Source organism: Lipotes vexillifer, unplaced genomic scaffold, assembly GCF_000442215.2.
Source record: "Lipotes vexillifer unplaced genomic scaffold, Lipotes_vexillifer_v1.1 scaffold213, whole genome shotgun sequence".
Taxonomy (NCBI): Eukaryota; Metazoa; Chordata; class Mammalia; order Artiodactyla; family Lipotidae; genus Lipotes; species Lipotes vexillifer.
The window spans coordinates 6,315,209-6,339,341 of NW_006780610.1; the positions used below are offsets into that span (position 1 = coordinate 6,315,209).

A 24,133-nucleotide genomic window follows, 5' to 3' on the forward strand; every position below is an offset into this window, starting at 1 on the left:
TTTCCCTCATCCTGAAAACATGCCCACATCTCTCTCATCCTAAAAAAATAAAATCTATCTTCAACCCCATACCCCTTTCCATCTCCCTCCTGTCTTCCCTTCATTTCCAAGTTCTTAGAGTGTAGACTCCACTATTTCACTTCCTTTCACTCTCCCCTTTACTGCAGTCTGACTTCCACACCCCTGTCCTCTAAAATGTCCTGGGAGTGGTCACCAGTGGTCTCTTGAGAGCTCTCCTTGAAAGGTACATTTCAATGCTTATAATAACAATGGTCAACATTGGGCACTTACTCTGTGCTGGGCACTCTATATTGGCTCACTTATCTTTCCCACCAATGCTGTGAAGTGGGCACAATTATCATCACCAGTTCACAGACAAGGAAACTGAGGCTTAGAGATTAATCAGTTTTGCTCAAGTTTACCCAGCTAGCAAGTGACGGGGCCAGAATTTGAACATGGTTCTAACTCCCTAGCCTGAATCACTAACCTCTGCATGCACTGTGGCATTTGACATTATCAACTCCTTCTATTCTGGAAATGTCTCCTGTTTCCATGACATGGCATTCTCCTGACTTCCCTCCCACCCTCTGCCCACTCTTTCTCAGGTGACTTCATAGGCTCCTCTCCCTTTCTTCGCAGTCGCCTTTTAAATGTCAGTGGATCCCTTCCCACCTCTCTTTCTTCTTTCCCCTGGGCTGTTTCATTCACTCCTGTGGACTCAGCTGCCACCCATGACTCCCCCATGTCTGCCTCCAGCCCAGATCTCTCCACTGAACTCCAGAACCAAACGCCCAACCACCTGCTCCACAGTTCTCTGCCAACTCAAGATGCTCAACGCTGAACCTATCACCTTTTCCTCAAACCTGTTTCTCTGGGATTCTGTGGCTCAGTGAGCAACGGCCCCATCCCCCCAGGTCCTCAGCCAGCAGCATCTCAGTCGTCATCGACTCCTCCCCACCCCCTCACCCCCCACGTCTAATCAGGCTCACTGATGCTCCTTAACACCTCTCATTTCCATCTCCTCTTCCCCCTCATTGTCATTGTCTTAATTTAAGCCTCATCATCTCTTGCCTGGATAACAGCATCAGCCTCTTAATTGGTCTCCCTCTCACCACTTGAGCCTCTGCCCTGCTCCTGGCCCTCCACAATCCATCCTCTGTTTGGACTGTTGAAGTGCTCTTTCTGAAACACAAATTGATGTCACTCCCTCTGTGGTTCTTCACAGAAGGGAGGCGGAAAGTTAGAGGATTTGGGATACAAGCAGTTAAGAGGATGAAGGAGAAGGAGGGGCGAAAGGTCACTGAGGTCACGTGACCCTTTATAGGGGTGAGATTGACATAGGTCACTTTGGCCTCTGAGCTTCAACCTCTTGGCACCTGGCATGTCAGCTCCTAGACTCTCTAGGTGGTCCTCAGTTAAGGAGCAAAAGGCACATGGAGGATGATGAGGCATCTCCTGTAGCGAAGACCTCACCTGCTCTGCCTCTGCACATTCCTGAACGTGGCCTGCTTGAGCCAGGGCTGAGTGTCTCCCACTGGCAGTGGAGAATGTGGGTCCCGGCTTCCAGATTCAGTAGGGACTTGTCTGAAAGATAGAGGCCCCTTGTCCCTGCAGGTGCCGCAAGATGACTGGGGGGGTTACCCCACTGGGGGCAAGGACGGGGAGATCCCCTGCCGCAGGATGCGGAGCGGCAGCTACATCAAAGCCATGGGGGATGAGGAGAGTGGAGACTCAGATGGCAGCCCCAAGACATCTCCCAAAGCGGTCGCCCGGCGCTTCACCACCCGCCGCTCCTCCAGCGTGGACCAGGCCCGGATCAAGTAAGGACAGGGAGAGCTGGGGTGGGGGTGGGGTGTAGGATGCTGATCCTGGGTGCCTGTAGGAGATGTGCGTAGAGTGGGTACCAGTCAGGTTCCCTGCTTAGGGTTCAACTGGGCAGTCTTGCTCTGCCCCATATAAAGAGGGGGTGCCTGTGATAACCCCTATCTGAATGTCTCTTTGGCAGAATCCCTTTACCCAGGAGTCTCCTGGGGATCTCTGGGATTTCTGAGGGTTAGAACCCGCTCAGGGGCCTCAGTGCTCTCATTCCCCTCCCCCACCTCCTAGCAGACCCCCATTCTGAACCTGGAATTTTGACCTTTCCCAGCTGCTGTGTCCCACCCCGGATCCACCCCCGGAGCTCCATCCCTGGCTATAGCCGTTCCCTCACCACCGGACAGGTAGGGAGAGGCCCAGCATGCTGGAAGGAAAGGGTGGGAAGGGGGATTCAGTCCCATGCTCAGCCTAGGCCTTAAAATCAGGAATCTGCCCATGGAGAGAGCACAGGTCTGGCTCTGGGGAGCTGGGAAGCCTGCCTTGGGACTCCTGGAGCTGACTCAGACTGAGGATCTCAGAGAGTCATATTCTTAAAAACCACCAAGCATCCTCAAAGTGATGAACTTGTAAGGGCAGTGTCAGTTCTCTGAGGTTCCCCAGCCCTTTCGTGGCCTGATTGCTCCCAACCCACCCCATGTAAAAGGCAAGATTGAGCATACAGACTGGAGATAGGCAGAATTGCAGTCTCAGAGATGATCAGGGCTTGAGTTCTTTCCCTTCCACTCCACCCTGTGGAACACTGGCAAGATACCTCCCTCTCAACGCCTATGTTGGCTCATCTTTCTTTTTAAAATTAATTTATTTTTGGCTGTGCTGGGTCTTCATTGTGGCGCACGGGCTTCTCATCGTGGTGGCTTCTCTTGTTGCGGAGCACGGGCTCTAGATGCGTGGGCTTCAGTAGTTGCGGCACGCAGGCTCAGTAGTTGTGGCGCATGGGCTTAGTTGCTCCGCGGCATGTGGGATCACCCCGGACCAGGGCTCGACCCCGTGTCCCCTGCATTGGCAGGCGGATTCTTAACCACTGCGCCACCAGGGAAGCCAAGCCCCTGTTGGCTCATCTTTGAAATGACAATTGTAATGATGATTATCTCACAGGGGTTTTGTGAGTTCAGTGAGAAAATATATGCAAACACAAGGTACCTGGCCCCACACTGGTATTTTACAAGTGTGAGTTCTGTACCGAAGTGTAGACTTTACCCTTAACTAAAGGAGGCAGTGCAGTTTAGTAATTAAATGCATGAGGTGGGTTTGAATTCCAGCTCAGCTACTTACCAGCTGATTGACCTGGGGCAAGTTACTTGACTTTTTTGAGCCCCACTCTCCCTATTTAAAAATAGGCATCATAATAGTGTTCTTGGCACACAGCCAGCACTCAATAAAGGTTAGCTATTTTTACTGTTTGCTGGGCAAAAAAAGCAATGCAAAGACCGTCCTGGTTGGCTCCCGTGGTTTTGCTGCTGCAGTCTCTCAGCATTTCTTTGTCACATTTCCTGAATCAGGGAATCTGATTGGCACAGCCATCTTTTCACAGAAGACCTAGTCTATGTTGCTAAACCCACTAGTTAATGCTCAGACCTTGTTTTACTTGATCCATCAGCAACATCTAACACAGCTGATGACTCCTTCCTGAAACACTTTTCTCAGTTGGCTTTGAGGACACCACACCTTTTAAGGTTCTTCTGCCTTCTCTCTCTGGTTGCCTATTCTTAGTCTGTGTCACTGGTGCCCGCAAACTCTTCAGGATCTGAACACTGGAGTTTTCCAGGGCTTAGTTCCTGGACTTCTTCCTACACTCACTCTTTGGGTGAGCTCATCCAGGCTCATGGCTTTGAATATTATTGAGAGCCTGATGACTCCCAAATGTCTATCACCAGCCCACATTCTCCCATAAATGCATATATATCTGTGTGTTGAAATCTCACTTGGATGTTGAGTAGACATCTCAAACTTAAGATGTTCAAAACCAAACTGCTGGTACCCTTTTCTCCCTCCTCAAATTTCCTACTCCATCCAATGTCTTCTCCATTTCAGATAATGGCAATTTTATTCTTCCAGGAGCTCTGATCTGAAACACTGAAGTCAGTCTGGACTCCTTTCTCTCTCACACATCCCATGTCCAACCCTTCAGCAAATCCTGTTGGTCCCACCTTCAAAGTATTTCCAGGATCCAATCACTCCTCACCATCTCCACTGCCAGCACGTCAGTGCAAGTCACCATGTTCTTTTGTCTAGACTGTTGCACTGTTTTCTAGTTGATCTCTTGCACTTGTCCTTGCTCCACTTCATTCTCTCCTAATACGGCCAGAGTGATCATTTAAGAATAAAATTGCATTCAATCAAGACCTTGCTCAGGGGAATAGTCAAACGCTGTACTCTGATGTATAAGGCCCTGCATGATCTGGCCCTTTGCTACCTCTGAGTTCCTGTCCTAACACTGTTCCCATCCCACACCAACTCCAGCCACACTGGTCTCCTTGCTGCACCTCCGACACCACATGTGTGCTTCGGCCTTAGGTCCTTTGCTGCTACCTCTGCCTGGATCTCTCCTTCCCAGATACTCCCATGAATTGCTCCCTCGCTTCTTTCAGGTCTTTACCCAAATGTTCTAAATTTTAATTTTAACCCCCCTCAACATTTCCTGTTTCCCTTCTCTGTTCGTCTCCTTTTCCTCTTCCTCCCTGCCCCGCCACTTCTTCTTTTCATCACTTTACACTATCCAACATCACGTATACTTTACATATTTTTCCAGGGGGGCATGGTTTATAACGCCTGATTTACAGAAGAGGAAATTTACAGGTTTAATGAACTAGCGACGTCACACTATTATCTTTATCACTTTTTGCCCTTCTCGTATTTTCCTAGAACATCTTTTCCTATATTTTACTTTAAAGCTTTTTGTCTCTTTATGTTTTAGGTGTGTCTTTTGTAAGTAGTTTATAGCTATATTTTATTTTATATCCATTCTGACAATCGTTTGAGAGTTTAGTACACTTATATTTATTGTGATTTCTGATATGCTTGGATTCATTTCTGTCATCTTATTTTGTGCCATCTATTTATCCTGCCTTTTGGGTGATGCTTTTCTACTCCGTTGCTGCCTTCTTGTGGATCAGTTGGATTTTCTTCATTTTTCTCTTCACCAAATCCCACACTGATTTGGCAGTTATATATACTAATTTCATTATTTTTGTGGTTATTCTTATAATTTCATGGGCATATTTGACTTAGCAAAGTCTCAGATTGTCTTAGATTGACAATTACTTCTACCCTTCTTCTGAACAATGTAAAGACCTTAGGACACTTTACTTTTGATCACCTCTTCCCTTCTTACATGTACCAGTTGCCCAGTATTTTAGTCCCACCTTTTTTTTTTTTACCTCTCTCAATTAGTCTTTATTATTGTTATTAAATTTTATACCACTAATACTTGATTAGTAGTATTACTAATACTAAGTATTACTAATACTTCACATTTTTACCTCTTCCCCCCTCACTATACCTTCTTACATTTCATTTCTTCCTTTTAAAGTAAATTCTTTAGTAACTTTTTTCAGTGAGTGTCTGCTAGTGGCAAATTCTGCCTTTAACCAAAAATGTCATTTGCTCTCACTATTTTATATAATTTAGCTTATTACAGAATTTTAGGTCAACATTTATTTTCTGTCAGTGTTTTGATGATATTCCTCTGTCATCTGTTCTGTTGTTGCTGTGGGGAAGTCTACTATCAATCTAATAGTCTTTGTTGGTTATTTTCATTTCTCTCTGATTGTTGTCAAGATTTTGCCCTTGATTTTGGTGTCCTACAGTTTCACTATGATGTGTGTGTGTGTGTGTGTGTGTGTGTGTGTGTGTGTGTGTGGTGTGTTCCCTGAATCTGAGGATTCATGTTTTTCATCAAATATGGAAAGTTCTCTCATGGTTACTGTTTGCTGGTACATCTTTTCCCTTCTTTTTACTTTCTATCTACTTGCTTTTTTATCCGGTCTGAAAATCTCTGCCTTTTGAATGGCAGTGTTTTGTCTACTCACATTTAATGTGGTTATTGATATGGTTGGATTGTCTCATGTCTTTTTTGTTCCTCTGTTCTTCCTTTACTACCTTCTTTTGTATTAAATACTTTGTGTACCATTTTAATTTCTTTTCGTTAATTCCTTTTTACTATATTATTCAAGTTATTAGTGGTTGCACTAGAAATTACAATGTGTATCTTAACTTATTAAAATCTAATTGATTCTGGTAAAATACAGAAGCATTGCTCTAATATATCTCCTTTCTCTCTCCCTTTTCTGTGCTATTATTGTCATATGTATTACCTATACCTGTGTCATAAACCTAAAAATTATTATAAACCAATAATAGTATTATAATAATTACTTTGCTTATGTCTTTTAAAGAAGTTGAGAGAAAAAATGTGAAAAATATATTTATAGACCTATTTATATTTACTCACATATTTACCATTTCTGGTCCTCCTCATTTCTTCCTGTGGATTTGAGTTACTACTGGTTGTCACTTCCTTTTAACCTGAAGAACTTCCATTAGTATTTCTTGTAAGATAGTTCTGCTGGCAATAATTTCTTCAGTCTGTATTTATTTGGAAATGTCTTTATTTTTACTTCATTTTTTGAAGGATAGTTTTGCTGGATATAGAATTCCTGGTTGACGGTTTTTTTCTTTTAGCACTTTCACTATACCATTCCACTGCCTTTAGTGTTCATTGTTTCTGATGAAAAGACAGTTTTTAATCATATTGTTTTCTTTTTTTGTATGCGATGAATTGTTTTTCTCTTGTTGCTGTTAAGATTTTCTCTTTGTCTTTCAACATTTTGACTGTAATGTGTCTGGGTGAGGATCTCTTTGTGTTTAACCTACTTTGGGTTCATTGAGTTTCTTTGATCTGTAGATTAATGTTTTTCATCAAATTTGGAAAGTTTGGGGCCATTATTTTTTCAAATATTTTTTCTTCCTCTTTCTCTCTCTCTTCTTCTGGGACTCCCATTACATGCATACTGGTATACATGGTGTTGCTCCATAGGTCTCTGAGGCACTGTTCATTTCTATTCAGTCATTTTTCCCATTCAGTTCTTTATATTGGGTAATCTATACTCATCTATCTTCAAGTTTACTGATCACTTTTTATGCTGAGCCCTTTTGGTGAATTTTTAATTTCAGTTATTGTACTTTTCAGCTCTAGAATTTCCATTTGAGTCTTTTCTTGTTCTTTTAAAAAAATAATTAATTAATTAATTTTTGGCTGCCACTTTTGGCTGGTTGGGTCTCCGTTGCTGCGTGAGGGCTTTCTCTAGTTGCGGCGAGCGGGGGCTACTCTTCATTGAGGCGTGTGGGCTTTTCATTGTGGTGGCTTTTCTTTGTTGTGGAGCAGGGGCTCTAGGCTCATGGGCTTCAATAGTTGTGGCATGTGGGCTCTAGAGTGCAGGCTTAGTAGTTGTGGTGCATGGGCTTAGTTGCTCCGCGGCATGTGGGATCTTCCCGGACCAGGGCCTGAACCCATGTCCCCTGCATTGTCAGGCGGATTCTTAACCACTGAGCCACCAGGGAAGTCCTTTTCTTGTTCCTTTTAAAAAAAATTCTCTTTGTTGTGATTTTCTATTAATGCTGTCACTGTTGTCATACTTTCCTTTAAATATTTAAACATGCTTTCCTTTAGTTCTTTGAACATTCTTATAACAGCTGCTTTGTAGTCTTTGTCTGATAAATCAAATGTTTGGGGACATTCACATTTTCTTACTTATTTACATGTGTCACAAATGTTTTGGTTGAATACTGAACATTTTAGATAATGTATTGTAGCAACTCTGGATTCTTATTTTACCTCTTGAAGATCGTTATCGCTTTGTTTGTTTGTTTGTTAATCCCTGGGCTAAATCTGTGAAATCTATCTACGATTCCAGGTGCAGCCTCTGATTTCTCCACTAATTTTTTTTCTTTCTTGTTTTTATTTTAAAGCCTGGTTTCCTAGGGGTTGACCCTGTCTCTGCATAGCTTAATGTCCAGCCAGAGATTGATCAGAGGTTGTGCTCAAAAACTTCAAGCCCGTAAGACTTCTTCTCTCTCCTTTTATGGTGCTATGTGTGATCTGGGGAGTACAAACACTGTGCTGTTTTCAAGCCATCTCTGGCTTTTACTTTTCACCAGGTTCTCTTGCATTTCTTCTGCACGTATGCACAGGCTCCATTGGCAAAGGATATGTGGGTGGGCTCAAGGCCTCTCTGATCTCTGTTGTACATGCACCCAGCCTCTAGTTAACCCAGACTATGTGAAGAGCTTATCAAACTCTCTGTGGCTGTCTTAGCCCCTGGAACTCCCCACCAAATCCCTATCTAGTCTGACAGTCCCATTGCTTGCCCCCAAACAGTGCTGAAACCTCAGCCTGGCAGTGCTGCTGGTTATTCCTATTCTTGACACTATAACAGACAATGCTCAAAATTAAGTGAGCTCCTTTTGTTAGTTGCAGTGAAGCAGCTGGTTTTCATAGCCTGGCCCACCCTTTTTGAACTATTGCAACAGATAGAGCTGGGAGCTTGGGTAATGGGAGCAGCCTCAGGCAAGGACACCACAGACTCATGCTGTCCTTACCCAAAGTTCAGTAATTTTCATGAATGTGTTTCTTTGCTGTATACCTTTGATTGATTTTCAGAGTGATAAAATGCTTGTTTTTGACAGTTTTGTGCAGCTTTATAGTTGTCTTGGGGGATAGGATTTGGTATCCTCGCTCTGTTGTGTCTGAAGTCAGAAGTCTGGAGAATTCTCAGTGACTATTATTAACCCTTTGAATATTGCCTCTTCTACATTTTATCGAGTCCCCCCTCTAGTACTCTTATTTGTTGTATTTGGGGCCTTTTTATTCTCTCCTTCATAATTTCCATCTCTTTACCTCTCTATGTTGCCTTCTAGGTAAGTTCCTCAGATATTATTCACTATTCACTGGTTCACTACTTTTCTCTTCAATTGTGTTTCATTTACTCATTAGCTGTGTTTTAAATTTCCCCCTTTGCCCCCTAGAAATCTGATTTAGTCCCTTTTCAAATCTTTCTGGTTTCTTCAAAGCTTTTTTTTTGGCCGCACCATGCGGCACGTGGGATCTTAGCTCCCTGACCAGGAATCAAATCTGTGTCCCCTGCAGTGGAAGCGTGGAGTCTTAACCACTGGACTGCTAGGAAAGCCCCTCAAAGCTTTTATTCTATCCTTATGTTTTCAGTTTTATTTAAGTTTTAGAAAATTTAAACATTGTTTAAAAGCTATTCTGTTTTAGCTAAGGTAACACTAGCTGCAGTAACCGATAAACCTTGAATTCTCAACGGCTTCACTCAGTAGAAGTTTAGTTCTTGTTTATGTCACTGTTTGCATTAGTGATCTATTGCTGCATAATAAATTACCCCAAAACATAGAGTCTTAAACAAAAAATATTTATTATCTCACAATTTCTGTGGGTCAGGAATCCAAGCACAGCTTAGCTGGGTGCCACATGGATCAGATGTCTCACAGGCTTCATCAAGGTGTTGGCCAAGGCTGCAGTCATCTCAAGGCTTGCCTAGAGGAAGATCCCCTTCCACACTCACATGGCTGTCAGCAGGCTTCAGATCCTTGATGTGTGGGACTCACCATATGGCTCACAACATAACACAATTCAAACATAACAACTTGCTTCCCCCAGAGCAAAGACTCCTAGAGAGAGATGGTGAGAGAAAGTGTCCAAGATGGAAGCCTCAGTGTTTCTGTAGTCTAATCTCAGAAGTGACATGCCATTGTATCTGCCATATTCTATTCATTAGAAGTGGACCAATAGGTCTAATCTGCACTCAGGAGGAGGGCACTATGCAAGGATGTGAATGCCAGGAGGTGAAGATGATTAGGAGCTGTGTCAGAGGTTGTCTACCACACAGTTTAATATGAGCTCATCTTCAATGTAGCTTTAGCTTTGAGAACCCTCATCAGCCTGGGTTAGGAGTGGGTCCCCCAGAAAATATTTTTAATTAATTAATTAATATATTTTAACATCTTTATTGGAGTATAACTGCTTTACAATGATGTGTTAATTTCTGCTTTATAACACAGTGAATCAGCTATACATATACATATATCCCCATATCTCCTCCCTCTTGCGTCTCCCTCTCACCCTCCTAATCCCACCCCTTTAGGTGGTCACAAAGCACTGAGCTGATCTCCCTGTGCTATGCGGCTGTTTCCCACTAGCTATCTATTTTACATCTGGTAGTATATATAAGCCCATACCATTCTCTCACTTCGTCCCAGCTTGCCCGTCCCCCTCCCCGTGTCTTCAAGTCCATTCTCTACGTCTGCGTCTTTATTCCTGTCCTGCCCCTAGGTTCTTCAGAACCATTCAGAAAATATTTTTAAATTGCTTCTGTTCAACTATTCTCAGTCTGGGACATTTTTATGTTAATTTGTAATTTGGGGGGCGTCTGGCCCATGCAGACACTGAAGCCTGGGTCTGTGTGAAGACTAGCTTGCGGGTATAAATTCTTAGGAGATTTATCATCTTTCCCCTCTCCCCAGTGCCTAGACTACAGACTAGCTCCCTTGTCATCAGTCTGTGTTGATAATTGATTTTTCTAGTTTGTCTTTTCATCAAAGCTTTCCCCTTTCCTACTTTTATGCAGGTTCCCATTTCCAATTCCACGCTTCGTGTGGGCCCAAGTGGGTGTTAAAATCTAAGCCCTTTGGTTACTGAGACCAGCAACCCCTGCCCCTGCCTCCCACCCTCCACTGGGCTGTTTGCAGCATTGGCTCACACAGTTAATATTCTGATTTTCCAGTCTCCTCTTTGCTTTTGTCCCCTGGGGACTTACCTCGCTTTCTTGTGAGCTCAATTAATGTATATAAAATGTTTGTTATATTTTGTTAAGTGTTTTAGAATGTTTTAAAATGGGAGGGTTTTGCAAGGTTATCTAAACCAAATGACATATGTAAAGTATACAGGATGTTGCCTTGTCCCCAGTTGGACCCACTAACTCTAGTACAGACAATTTTCAGTTAGACCCAAACAAAGTATTTTCTTTTAAATATCCCACATCCTTGGAAATATTTCCTGATTCTGAGTCTGGTTTGCAGAAAGGTTAAGGTTCTTATTTCCCAAGAGGATTCTTTGGCTTTGACTCTCCTGAAAGTGAGAGTTGTGGGGAGCAGTGTGGAAGGCAGAGTAGGGAAAATAGGAGAATTCACAGCACAATGTCACAATTTCATACTTGTAATACAGTAAAGGTCAGCTCAGATGCAGTATTCCTCTGAGAGTCTATAAAAGTCTACGTTTCCCTTAGGTCCTGGTCCCTTATTGGAACGCCAGAAGCTCCTCTTGGCTAGTAGAGATGGAATATGTGTAGCCCCAGAGAGTTTCTCACCCTCCTTCTGTCTGCCTTGGATAGAATTGGTCATGGGACTAGCATATGGTGGGGATTTCAAGAGCTTGAGAACCCTTGGGAAAGATGGGCCTTTGAGAGGTATTGTCACTGTGATTTAAGAACCTCTTGCTACTAATAATAGTAGTTAATGTTTATTGAGCACCTGCTATATGCCAGATGTTATGCCTAGTGCTTTACACAGAGAAAAGGGCTGGAGATACAGATATAAGCCACAGAGTGAGATTCCTTCCATCCTTGGTGTCCAGACTTGAGACCGAAATGCTCTCTGCTAGGGTTAGATAAGCTTTCTTGTGCTTCAGAGGGACCCTCTGGGCTGGATTGGTTCTAGTTGGGGAGTATCTTGAGCCCGGCCTAGAAATAGCAAGAGTTAGATCGGCTCCTGAGCTTCAGGTACCACTGGTGCTTGGTATCCCAGAGGTCAAGAGATAGGAAAATGAGATGTAGACTCACAAGGAGTCGTGAAAGTCACAGGTGCCACAGGAGTGTGGCTTGTGCCGGACAAACATGGGAGAACTTCACGTCTATAGGATCTTGGATTGATTTGTCCATGGCCTGTGATTTCTGTACACTTGTAATGAAGTTCCTTTAGAAAAAGCTGCAGACAGTCTTTCTTTTTAATTACTGGACCCATGTTGGAATCACTGAATCTCCAGCAAATTTGGCTCTGACCTTCAAAGCAGCCAAGGTGAAGAGAGGCTTATAGTTAGAGAACCCTGGGTTCAGATCCTTAGGGTGGGGACTGAGTTAATGTAGGTTTAACAGGCTCTCCAGGACATTCTGATGCTCAGTTAGCCTGGCAGGAGAGACAGGAAACTGGACACTTTAGTTTCCTCACTTACATGCTGGGCATCTTTGGATAATTCATCTCCCCTCTCTGAGCCTTAGTTTGCCTATCTGTAGAATAGGATGGAAATTCCTGCTCAATTTGAGGTAGACTCTAGTGATATAATGTCATATACACTTTGGGGGCCGAGTTTGGAAACACTGAGCTGCAATTTACACATAAGTCAAGCTACTCCTTTCTCTGTTGACTGTACATAAATATGATGCCATGAATCTTTCCTGGGAGGTCACAAGATGCAGCCATGGGATACTTGCTGTCGCATTCACCATGTGGATGCTACTGAGGACCTTGTCCATGACTTCATCCAGTGGCCTCTACATAATCACCCATGGGGGAATTTCTCTTGGACTCAGTGACAAGAATAGTGTGATTGTCATGAGTGGTGGCCTGTGTCTACCAGGTAGGCCCTGAGACCATCCCATGGCACTGATTGAGGGCTTACCTGCACCGAGTGCCTCCCATGTTTTTCTTTGAGTCTCCTAAATAGCCCTATGAAGATGGTACCATTAACATTCCCATTTGACAGGTGATTAAACAGAGGCCCAAAACTTTAATGTTCCCATTAGGAACATTAGGAAGGAAGTAGCAGAGCCAGCACTTGAGTCCAGTTGAGCCTCACAACATAGCCCATGTGGGCAACCCAGAAGCTATACTCCTTGAAGCTATGGGTGCTCTGAAGCTCAGGGTCAAATGTGCAACCATCCTGTGCTCCGGGTGGTGAGCTTACCACTGAACCACCTTCTTCCCTACCTTTATATTTTCTTTGTGTCAGTTTTCTCATATAAAGCAAATGAAGCTACAGCCGCTGGTATATTTAGTCTTAGTGGAGTGTTATGTGACATGCTTCCATGAACAAAATTTTTGTTTTGCTTTTTCTTAGTTGCTTCAATTTTTTTTTAACACCATGGATTCTGCATCACAAAATATCAAAACCAAAACCAAGAACCTCAATCAGCAGTGGCTGAACTTTTCTCAGAGGATGAGGGCAGGGAAGGAACCGGCAGGCTGAACCAGAACCCTAGTTAGTGGGCAGAAGGTGGGGGAGGGCTTGGAACACTTGAAGGATGATAATTTTTGCTCTGTTATGTACCCATTAATTTCCTTCCTGCCACATCATTTTATCTCTATAGGTTGCTTTCCATCATTTTTGTAATGCAGTTGGTCATAAATAATAAAATAAAAGTTGTCCTTCCCTACAGTATCCCACCCCCATACTTGGCAGGAGGGTGGCTGTCAGCTCTCTGGTCCTCTCACCCCAGGGTCAGGTGAGAGAAACGTGAAGGGCTGGGACAGGTGGAGAGGAAGATGGGGTGGTCTGGAAGCACCCGAGCTAGGCGTCTGGGAGAGGCATAGGGGGGGTCGAGGGAGGAGTATTTAGAGGAAAGATTAGACCCCAAGGCTGGTCCCAAAGCAGGCCTGGTGAGCAGCACAGGGCAGAGGTGCCTCCATCTTTCTTTGCAGGGGGTGAGGGTTTCTTTTAGTCCAAAGGCGTTAAGAGTCACACAGAGACACAGCTTCTGCAGAACTAGATATATTCCTAAGGCAAAGTGCCTCAGAGACACCCCCATCCCATCTCAGCACCACGGTGACTGTCCTTCTGGCCCCTGTACCCAGCTCAGCGAGGAGCTGAACCAGCAGTTGGAGGCCGTGTGCGGGTCCGTGTTTGGGGAGCTGGAGTCCCAGGCCGTGGACGCCCTGGACCTGCCCGGCTGTTTCCGCATGCGGAGCCACAGCTACCTCCGGGCCATCCAGGCCGGCTGCTCTCAAGACGATGACTGCCTGCCCCTCCTTTCTACCCCTGCCTCTGTCTCAGGGAGGCCCGGCTCCTGTGAGTACTCCCCCTCTGTCCCTGGCCCGGCCCTAGGTTGGAGAGCGATCTGGGTCCGGTTCTGGCCCTGGTCACGGCTCTGCTGTGTGACCTTGGGCAGATCGCTTGCCTCTCTGGGTCGGATGATGGGGAGAAGAATCCGTGGTTCTGTAGGTAGCAGCACGTGGAGTACACGTGGCTGCTGGGTCCTGTGGTACCGCGTGGGTGTGGGGAGTGGCAGACACCTGCCACGACGTGTTTCTCACCCTATGTGTCTTTGCGTTCCCTGGCCACAGCCTTCAACTTCAGAAAGGCCCCGCCCCCCATCCCACCGGGAAGCCAGGCCCCGCCCCGCATCTCCATCACCGCCCAGAGCAGCACCGACTCCGCCCATGAGAGCTTCACGGCGGCAGAGGGCCCAGCCCGGCGCTGCAGCTCCGCCGACGGGCTGGACGGCCCGGCCATGGGTGCGCGCACCCTGGAGTTGGCTCCGGTGTCACCCCGGGCCAGCCCCAAGCCCCCCACACTCATCATCAAGACCATTCCAGGCAGGGAGGAGCTGCGGAGCCTGGCGCGGCAGCGGAAGTGGCGGCCGTCCATCGGGGTGCAGGTATGGAAGGAGGAGGTACCGAGGAAGTTCAGGCCGCGTCCGGTTGAGGAAGGATTGAGGGGGTCAGTGGGCCCTTCTGGATTCATAGACCTTTTCCTCGCTTGCTCTTAGCTTGATCATCGACGGGGCTGCTCCAAACAGTCCCAGCCCACATCCTTGTCCCTCATCCTGGCACCATCACCCCTGGCGAGCGGAGAGCAGTGCCCAGAGGTTGGCACCTTGATGCATCTAACCTCCTGGGTCTCTCGTCTTGTTCAGGCAGATTGTCTTTTGAGGCTCTGCCAGCTGGCTTGGGGCTCAGGCATCGCTTGCCCTTCTCCCTGGGAAGGACTTGCGTCCCTCGGTCTAGCCCTGGCCGCTGACTTCCCAATCCTGCCACCAGGTGGAGACTATCTCAGACTCGGACACGGAGAACAGGAGTCGAAGAGAGTTCCACTCCATCGGTGTACAGGTGGAAGAAGACAAGAGGTGGGTCCGAGTGGGGATATCTCAGGCTTTGCTGGGGGTGGGGTGGAGAAGAGGAGAGAGGGATGCATAACGACCTCACTGGCCTGGGCTCCCTGCACACCCTCTCTTCCTGGTCCTGAGAACAAGCCCTTTGAATGGGGAGGTGTCAGAGCAGCCACAGAGGCTCTCCACGGAGGTGTCACCAGGGCAGTCTAAAGTGAATTCTCCTTGTACCCATACCTGTCCCAGGTGCTGTGAGGTGGACAGGAGAATACAGTGGTCCTGGGAATGGGGTAGTAGGGAAAAGTAGCAGGTAGGTGCAAAGCAGGCCTCTAGCAATTGTCCTTTATAGGGGATAACAGGATTTTTCCAATCCTTCGTTTCTTCCCGTGGTGTACAAGTATGTGAACCCCAAAAGAAACAAATAAGCATGAAGATTGCCTCTCAGGGGCCCCGGGCAGATATAATACTCCTCCCCACGCGGCTCATACAAGCATTTAACCAGTTGGGGGTACCTATTATATGCCTGAGTCTGTGGTGTACCAGAGAAATCAACAGCCACTATTCTGGCATTAGGTGGCCTCAGAAACAGTGTTTCCTTAATTTCGAACTGAAAAATTAGCACTGAGAGCTCTGGAGGGAATACTGGGAGGAATCCCTCTGTTGTTGGCTTCCTATGGGAAGATACTTTCTCTAATGGCCATGTGGCAGTGTCATCGTGGCCCATCTGCCCTCTGGGCTGCAGTGCTCCCAGGCCAGTGGCCCTAAGTATGGTGTGTGGGAACCTGCCTGGGGCTGGCTGTAAGAGTTCCGTGGTAATCTGTGTTGCCCAGGCCATACCCCTTGAAGGAATAAAACTAGAGTGCCAGTAGCAGTCCCTCACAGCTCTGTTCCCAGTTGCCATTGTTGGGTTTTAGACCTTCCCTCAATTCTCCCAACTATTTCTGGGAACCCCTGGGAGCATCTTGTGTGTGTGTGTGTGTGTGTGTGTGTGTGTGTGTGTGTGTGTGTGCCTGATCAAGACTTCTTGGGGTTCCTGTGGGGATTCATCACTTTTCTCTACTCTCACACTAGCTCCCTGCAGCTCCATATGCTCCTGAAGCTGTAAATGCCTCCATCGAGTGTGGCAAAAAGGTGCCCTTGTTGCCCCCATTATTACTGAGAGCTACCGTCTTCCAAATTCTTAATATTCCACAAAGATCACAGAAAAGTAGCACTTTACGGTAAAATTGAGACCCAAAGTTTGTCTGAAAATCACGATGGGTTTTCTATATAGTCAGTTATATTTTCTGCAGATGAGGATATTTCTTTTAAATCTGTATTTTTAAAATTTCTTTCCCTTGTAATAGTGCATTGAAGAGGACTTCTAGTTTACTGTTGAGTGTAGCACTCTTATGTCCTTCCTGACATTAGTGAATATCTTCTAAGGCCCACTTATAAGTGTGACGATGTTTGCAACAGATTTTTTTTTTTATTTATTTATTTTTTTTGCGGTACATGGGCCTGTCACTGTTGTGGCCTCTCCCGTTGCGGAGCACAGGCTCTGGACGCGCAGGCTCAGCGACCATGGCTCACGGGCCCAGCCGCTCTGTGGCATGTGAGATCTTCCCGGACCGGGGCACGAACCCGTGTCCCCTGCATCGGCAGGCGGGATCTCAACCACCACGCCACCAGGGAAGCCCTGCAACAGATTTTATATTTTTTTCTATTACGTTTTATCCCAGATTATTGAATATAGTTCCCTATGCTCTACAGTAGGTCCTTTTTGTTTATCTATTTTATATATAGGAGTGTGTATCTGTTAATCCAAACTCCTAATTTGTTCCTCTCCCCTTGCCTTCCCCTTTGGGAACCATAAGATTGTTTTCTATGTCCCATGGCTCACGGGCCCAGCCGCTCTGTGGCATGTGGGATCTTCCCGGACCGGGGCACGAACCCGTGTCCCCTGCATCGGCAGGCGGGATCTCAACCACCGCGCCACCAGGGAAGCCCTGCAACAGATTTTGATGGATACTATTGATCAGGTTAAGGAAAGTCCCTTCTAGTCCTAGTTGGCTAAGAGCTTTTAATTTTTAATAAAAATGAGAGTGGAATCTTATTGAGTGCTTTTCCAGAATCTACCTAGATGATCATAGATTTAATACTTTCATCTGTAATGTGGTGAATTATATTAATAGATTTTCCATGTTGACCCATTCTTTCATTCCTGGGATAAATCCCACTTGATCCCATTATCAGTTTGGATTAAGTTTGGCTGTAACAGGGTCTCAATAGTGTGTTCAGTATATTTCTCTCTCACCAAGAAAAAAGAAAAAGGCTGGATGTAGAAGTTCAGTGTCAGGACCCCAGGCTCCTCCTGTCTTGCTGATCTCCTACCCTTTGTATATCACTCATAACCAAGGAGCTGGTGCTCAAGCCCCAGCCATCCTGGCTGCATTCTGAGCAGCACCAAGGAGAAAGAGAGGAGAAGGATGCAGTCCTTCCTTTTAAAAAGACTTCCTGCGGGAATTCCCTGGCAGTCCAATGGTCTAGGTCTCGGCACTTTCACTGCCGTGGCCCAGGTTCAATCCCTGGTCGGGGGACTAAGATCCCGCAAGCTGCTCGGTGAGGCCAAAAAAAGAAAAGAAAAAAAGAAAAAAAAAGATTTCCTGAAAGTTACACACAACACTTTCCCACATCATACTGGCTAAAAACTCATCCCATGGTGGCATCTAGCTGCAAGGGAGGTGCTGTGGAATAGTCTCTTATTGGGAAGCAACGTGCAATGAGCAGAGCTGAAAATCAGGGTTCTTATGGCTAAACACAAAGAGAAGAATGGGAAATGGAACTCTTAACAGTTTTTGTCACAGTCTTGCTGTATTATTTTCATATAGGTTGCTGGATTTTTGAATAGCTATTATTTTATCTAAGATTTTTATATTTATGTTCATAAGTGATATTGGCCTACAATTTTGTTTTTATTGTTGTTATTCAGTTCAGGCATTAAGGTTATGCTAAACTCCTAAAATGAGTTTGGTAACATTCTCTCTGTTCTGTTCTTTGAAACGATTTGTGCAAAGTAGGAATTATCTATTCCTTAAAGGTTTGGTAAAGGTTGCCTATAAAACTATCTGGGCCTTTTTGGGGATAAGAGAAACTTTTTGAACCACAGCTTCAGTTTCTTTCATGGTTATTGATCTCTTATGGTTTTATTTTTCTTCTTCAGTCAATTTTGATGATTTATATTTTTCTAAAAAATGGACCATTTAACAAAGATTGACAGTTTTCACAATTTTGGGTACAAATATTCTTTCTCATGGTATTATAATTTTACACATTTTTATTATATTTATAGGTTATGCCCTCTTTTTATTCCTAATACCACATGCTTATACCCTACCTCTCTTTTTTGATTCACTTTGCTCAAGGTTTGTATATTTTATCATTTTAATATATTTTTAAAATTATATCTTATTAGTCTTAAAAAAACTAGCTTTTGGTTTGGGTGAGCATCTCTCTTGTTTCTCTTTTAGCTTTAATATTTCCTTTCTTCTACAACTTCTCTGTTATTTTCTTTCTTCTACCATGTTTGATTTTATTCAGCCTCTTGAACACTATTTCTTATTTTCTAATGTGTTTTTAAGGCTATAAATTCCCTTCTAACTACACTGCTGTATCTGTATCTCATAAGTTTTGGGGTGCAGTGTTTTCATCGTTCAGTTATAAATAGTTTGTAACTAACTTCCTTTAGCAAGTTTATCATAACTTCCTTTTTAACTTGTAAATTATTTAGAAGAATTTTTTATTTTTTAATTTTTCTTAGTTTCGAAATGTATTTTTCTGTTTGAGGGGCTCCTTTTCACTTTTGATTTCTAGATTTGCTATATTGTGGTCATAGAATGCATCCTGTATGATATTTATTCCTTAGAATTTGTCAAGGCTTCCTTCATCATAGACACAGCATATATATGGTCAGACTTATAAATTGCGTTTTTCAAATGTTTATCTTTGATATTTTTTGGATGTCTGATCTAAGAGTTCTGAGTGAGGTGTTTTAAAAATGTCTCACCATGACTGTGAATATGTCATTTTCCCTGGGAATTTTATCAATTTTTTCTTAATTTGAGAGAATGCTATTCAGTGTTCAGGCTTATGATTGTTGTATCTTCTTGGTGGGTTGGCCCTTTTATCATTAAATAGGATGCTTTTCATCCTTACTATTGGTTTTTGCCTTGAAGTTGATTTTGCCTGATTTTATTGCTACGTCTGCTTTCTTTTGATTAATTTTCCATTATATCTTCTTCCATCCTTTGTCTTTCAGCCTTCCATAGCCTTATGTTTTACATATGTTGCTTGTAAGCAGTATGGAGCTAGAGTTAAGTAGACCTATTTAATCCATTTATATATTTTTTGATTACTGATTTATTTGGCCTTATTTCTATCATCTCTTTAAAAATTTTCTACTGGACATGCTTTTTTATTGTTTTATTGTTTTCAGTTCAGGCATTAAGGTTATGCTAAACTCCTAAAATTAAGTAGAGTAGACCTATTTAATCCATTTATATATTTTAATCCTATTAAATCCATTTAATCCATTAAGTAGACCTATTTAATAGAGTTAAGTAGACCTATTTAATCCATTTATATATTTTTTGGTTACTGATTTATTTGGCCTTATTTCTATCATCTCTTTAAAAATTTTCTACTGGACATGCTTTTTCTTTGCTTTCCTCCTCCCCTACTTTTCTGCCCTCTATTGAACCGATCAAGGTGACTTTATTTCTCTTGTTCCCTCCATCCCTCCACTGCTTTGGAAGTTTACGTTTTAGTAGTGATTTCCCTCAAATTTTAAACAAATATACTTAATTTCATATGTCTCTGATAAAGTCTAAAATTAGTTAGTATTTCTATCCTGAAATAGGCACAAAACAAGAACCTTGGTATACTTTAATTTCCTTAACTCCCTCCTCCCATTTTCCGTGTTTTATATATATATATGTTTTAAATTCTTCCTTTATTGGTAAAAAAAAGAGTGATTCTACAAAGCAATCTCAAGGGCCATCAAAGTGTGAAAGCCATCAGGTGTGTCTGGCAACAGGCAGCTTCCTCCTCGTTCAGGGCAGAGCCAGTGGTTCCTATGCCTTCCAGCCCTGAGTCAGCACTTTTTTTTTTTTTAAACATCTTTATTGGAGTATAATTGCTTTACAATGTTGTGTTAGTTTCTGCTGTATAACAAAGTGAATCAGCTATATGTATACATACATCCCCATATCCCCTCCCTCTTGTGTCTCCCTCCCACCCTCCCTATCCCACCCCTCTAGGTGGTCACAAAGCACCGAGCTGATCTCCCTGTGCTATGCGGCTGCTTCCCACTAGCTATCTATTTTACATTTGGTAGCATATATATGTCCATGCCACTCTCTCACTTCATCCCAGCTTACCCTTCCCACTCCCCGTTCTCTATGTCCATTCTCTATGTCTGCGTCTTTATTCCTATCCTGCCCCTAGGTTCTTCAGAACCTTTTTTTTTTTTTTTTTAGATTCCATATATATGTGTTAGCATACGGTATTTGTCTTTTTCTTTCTGACTTATTTCACTCTGTATGACAGACTCTAGGTCCATCTACCTCACTACAAATAACTCAATTTCGTTTCTTTTTATGGCTGAGTAATATTCCATTGTATATATGTGCCACATCTTCTTTATCCATTCATCTGTTGATGGGCACAGGTTGCTTCCATGTCCTGGTTATTGTAAATAGAGCTGCAATGAACATTGTGGTACATGACCCCTTTTGAATTATGGTTTTCTCAGGGTATATGCCCAGTCGTGGGATTGCTGGGTTATATGGTAGTTCTACTTTTAGTTTTTTAAGGAACCTCCATACTGTTCTCCATAGTGGCTGTATCAGTTTACATTCCCACCAGCAGTGCCAGAGGGTTCCCTTTTCTCTACACCCGCTCCAGCATTTATCGTTTGTAGATTTTTTGATCATGGCCATTCTGACCTGTGTGAGGTGATACCTCGTAGTTTTGATTTGCATTTCTCTAATGATTAGTGATGTTGAGTATCCTTTCATGTATTTGTTGGCAATCTGTATATCTTCTTTGGAGAAATGTCTTTTAGGTCTTCTGCCCATTTTTGGATTGCGTTGTTTGTTTTTTCTGCTACCGAGCTGCATGAGCTGCTTGTATGTTTTGGAGATTAATCCTTTGTCAGTTGCTTCTTTTGCAAATATTTTCTCCCATTCCATGTTATATTTATCTAGTATTTTGATTATACCTCTTTAAAAAACCCTGCCTTTAAAACCCTTTAAAAAATCTGTTTTTGTTATATCTTTTATGGTTTAATAGTTTGGATTTATAAACACGTTTTAACAATTTATGTGTTCACTATTGCTTGTTACTGCCCACTGCCTCCTCCTGGGTTCAATTTCCTTTATGCTCAAGGATTGCTTGAGCTTGGGACCAGTTTTAGAGTTAATATCTCAGCTTGAGGTTTCTGTATTTCACTGGTGCTACTCATTCAAACCCCATACCCACAACCAGAGCAGCCTTAATATTCTGATTTCTCAGCATCCTGCTTCCAGGCCACATACCTGAATCATGACATGAATTTTCTAGTCCACATTTGTAAATGAAACAACCTTTTTTTTTTGGCTGCTGGCTTTATGCACGGGGTCTCCTTCCAGGTCCCCAGGATGCACAGGCTTGGGGTCTCTCCTTTAATCCTCCCTGGGCGTTACCATCTAGCCTCTAGGATATATCTGGCCCATATTCCTGTGGCTCACTTGGCTTAGGTTCCCTTTCACCACTGAGGTTTTGAATTTCCTTTTTGTTTCTGATACCTGAAGATGTCTCTTTCCTGCTTTCAAGCTTGGCATTGTAGCAAAACCCTCTTTTGGGCTTTATTTGATCCAGCATTTCTATGTGTATGGGGGTGGGGTGGGTGGGAAATTCCTAAGTTAGTCCAGTCCACTACATTGATCAGTCGTCAGCAGCAGTTACAGAGAGAAGTGGGACCAATTTTGGAAGCGTTTGGAGTGAAGTCGGGGAAAGGTGGGGACAGGGAGAGAATGAGGTCTTCCTTGCTCTTGTGTAGGTGCTTGGGGAGGTTTGGAGGGGTGGGCAGGGGAGAGGAGAAGGTTTATGGATAAATTTCTAAAGAACTGAATTGCTTGGGACAGGTGATCACACTGGGAATCCAGAGGGGGTGACAGGTGGGGAGAGAAGAAATCTGGCGCATCTTTCTGGCCAGGCTCCCTTGCTTGTCTGCTGAAGGCATCCTTAGTTATACACCTGCACCGTCCTTTCTCTCCCTTATGTCCCTGGCACTTTAAGTCTGACTTACCGCACACCATGCCCCAGCTGGTACATAAAAGTGAGCCACGAATACCAGCAGCCCTTCTAGGCACACATCCAGGCCTAGCCCCCCACCCACTGCCACCCCATTTTCTTGGACTCTCTTGTCCTTGCTTCTGTCTCACTGGTCCCAGTATTTCTCTCTCTTTCTGTACTTTGGTTTAAAAAAATTGCTGGGGAGGAAAAGTTTCTCCTTTTCTGCCTTTCAGGTGTTCCCTGCTAACCTATTGGGTGAGGAGTGCAGATTTGTAGCCCTTTATACCTGGGAGTTGTCTGTGGGTCCGTTCTGTTGCTCATCATCAGTGGTGACTTGGCTTAGAAATAGGCAGGGGTTGGGGTTGGTGCCCCTTCAGTTCCATGTTCACCACACCTCCACCTAAGATTCATCTGTCCACAGACATTTATTATAACCCTATTATCTGTCAAGTACTGTACTGGGTACCAAAGGTACAAAGGTGAGCAGAGCCAGACACAGCCCCTGCCCTGTGAAGCTTGCTGCCATGTTAATCTAAGAACCTCCTAAGGGATGCAGAAGTACTGCTGAGAAGGAGCCACAAAGGAGAGGTGTGTACACTATGAGAGTGTGTAATAGGGGCCTTTGACCCAGGCAGAGGAGTCAGGCATGGATTTCCTGAGAATGTGACATTTGAGTGGAGATCTGAAGGAGGAACAAAAATTAACAAAGTGAAAGTGGGAGCTGAGTGTTCCAGGCAGAAGGCCCAGCAGGTGCTAAGACCCTGTGGTGGGAGGGAGCATAATTAAGAAACAGTTACCACCCCCATCTCAGGGCATCCTACAGCACCTGTCTTCCCGGACCCAGCACACTCTGGGCCATGATAAAAGAATGCATCAAATGTCATTGATGGATATTAGAAGTCTGTTCCTAGGGCCTTTTGAGAACATCAAAACCATGTGATTTTTGCCTCTCTCACTAATCATGGGATCCCCTTGTAGCTTCCACTTCTAGATCCCTGCCACTAAGATCTTATCCTAAATTCCAGATTTAGCAGAAACAAAACAAAGTAAACAAGTAAAAACACCATACCACCCAATTAAATTTGATTGTCAGATAAGCAATGAATTATTTTTAGTATAAATACTTCCCAAACAGTACTTGAGACATACTTATACTAAAAAAATTATCTGTTATTTATTTGAAATTAAAATTTATGGGAGTCCTGTATTTTATCTGACAACCCTACTTAGATCCCCTTGTGCCCAACCAGGGCTCCCTGGAGAACTCTGTGTTGGAAGTCCACCCCTCCCTCAGCTTCATGATCATCTCCAGCTTTGGGACCTTGAGAAGGGAACGTGCAGAAAGAACAGGAAGCTTCCATCCTCATGAAGTTATATTCCAAGAGCAGTCCTGCAAAAGCAATGAGTCGCTGACTGACCACAAGCCTGGGGTGTGGACACTGCCTCTATTCCTCAGCATCAACTCCAGGATGGTCACGACTCTTCCTCAACTCCCACCCTAGCCCCACCTCGGCATCACTGTCACAGCCCCCAGCCTGCAGTGGGGGACTTGGGGATCCCTGATTGATTATATGTTTAAGCTCTTAGATGCTTTCTCAGAGAGGGAGCTGCTATAATGGCTGAGCCTTGCTGAAATGTCCACGCCCATTCTCCCTCCCACCCCCGCCAGCCTGCTGCCAAATACTCCTGGCAAAACTTCTTGACAACTCCTGGATGTTGATCATTCCTTGGACAGTATGTCTCTTGGGATAAGCCAGTTTCTTCCCAGAGCCTTTTGTGTTATCCCTTAGAGAATCACAGGAGAAACATCTCCCAGAAGTAACCATGATAAC

General features: G+C 44.1%; 1 protein-coding gene across 1 annotated transcript in view; it reads left to right on the forward strand.

Moving 5' to 3' along the window:
• DLGAP3 (DLG associated protein 3) overlaps positions 1-24,133 on the forward strand; it is a 36,703-nt gene that overhangs the window by 3,668 nt on the left and 8,902 nt on the right. Inside the window, exons 2-6 of the mRNA XM_007453848.1 lie at positions 1,615-1,820; positions 2,147-2,219; positions 13,735-13,948; positions 14,224-14,537; positions 14,920-15,005. Coding sequence (XP_007453910.1) covers positions 1,615-1,820; positions 2,147-2,219; positions 13,735-13,948; positions 14,224-14,537; positions 14,920-15,005 — 893 coding nt within the window. The remainder of the gene's footprint in view (positions 1-1,614; positions 1,821-2,146; positions 2,220-13,734; positions 13,949-14,223; positions 14,538-14,919; positions 15,006-24,133) is intronic.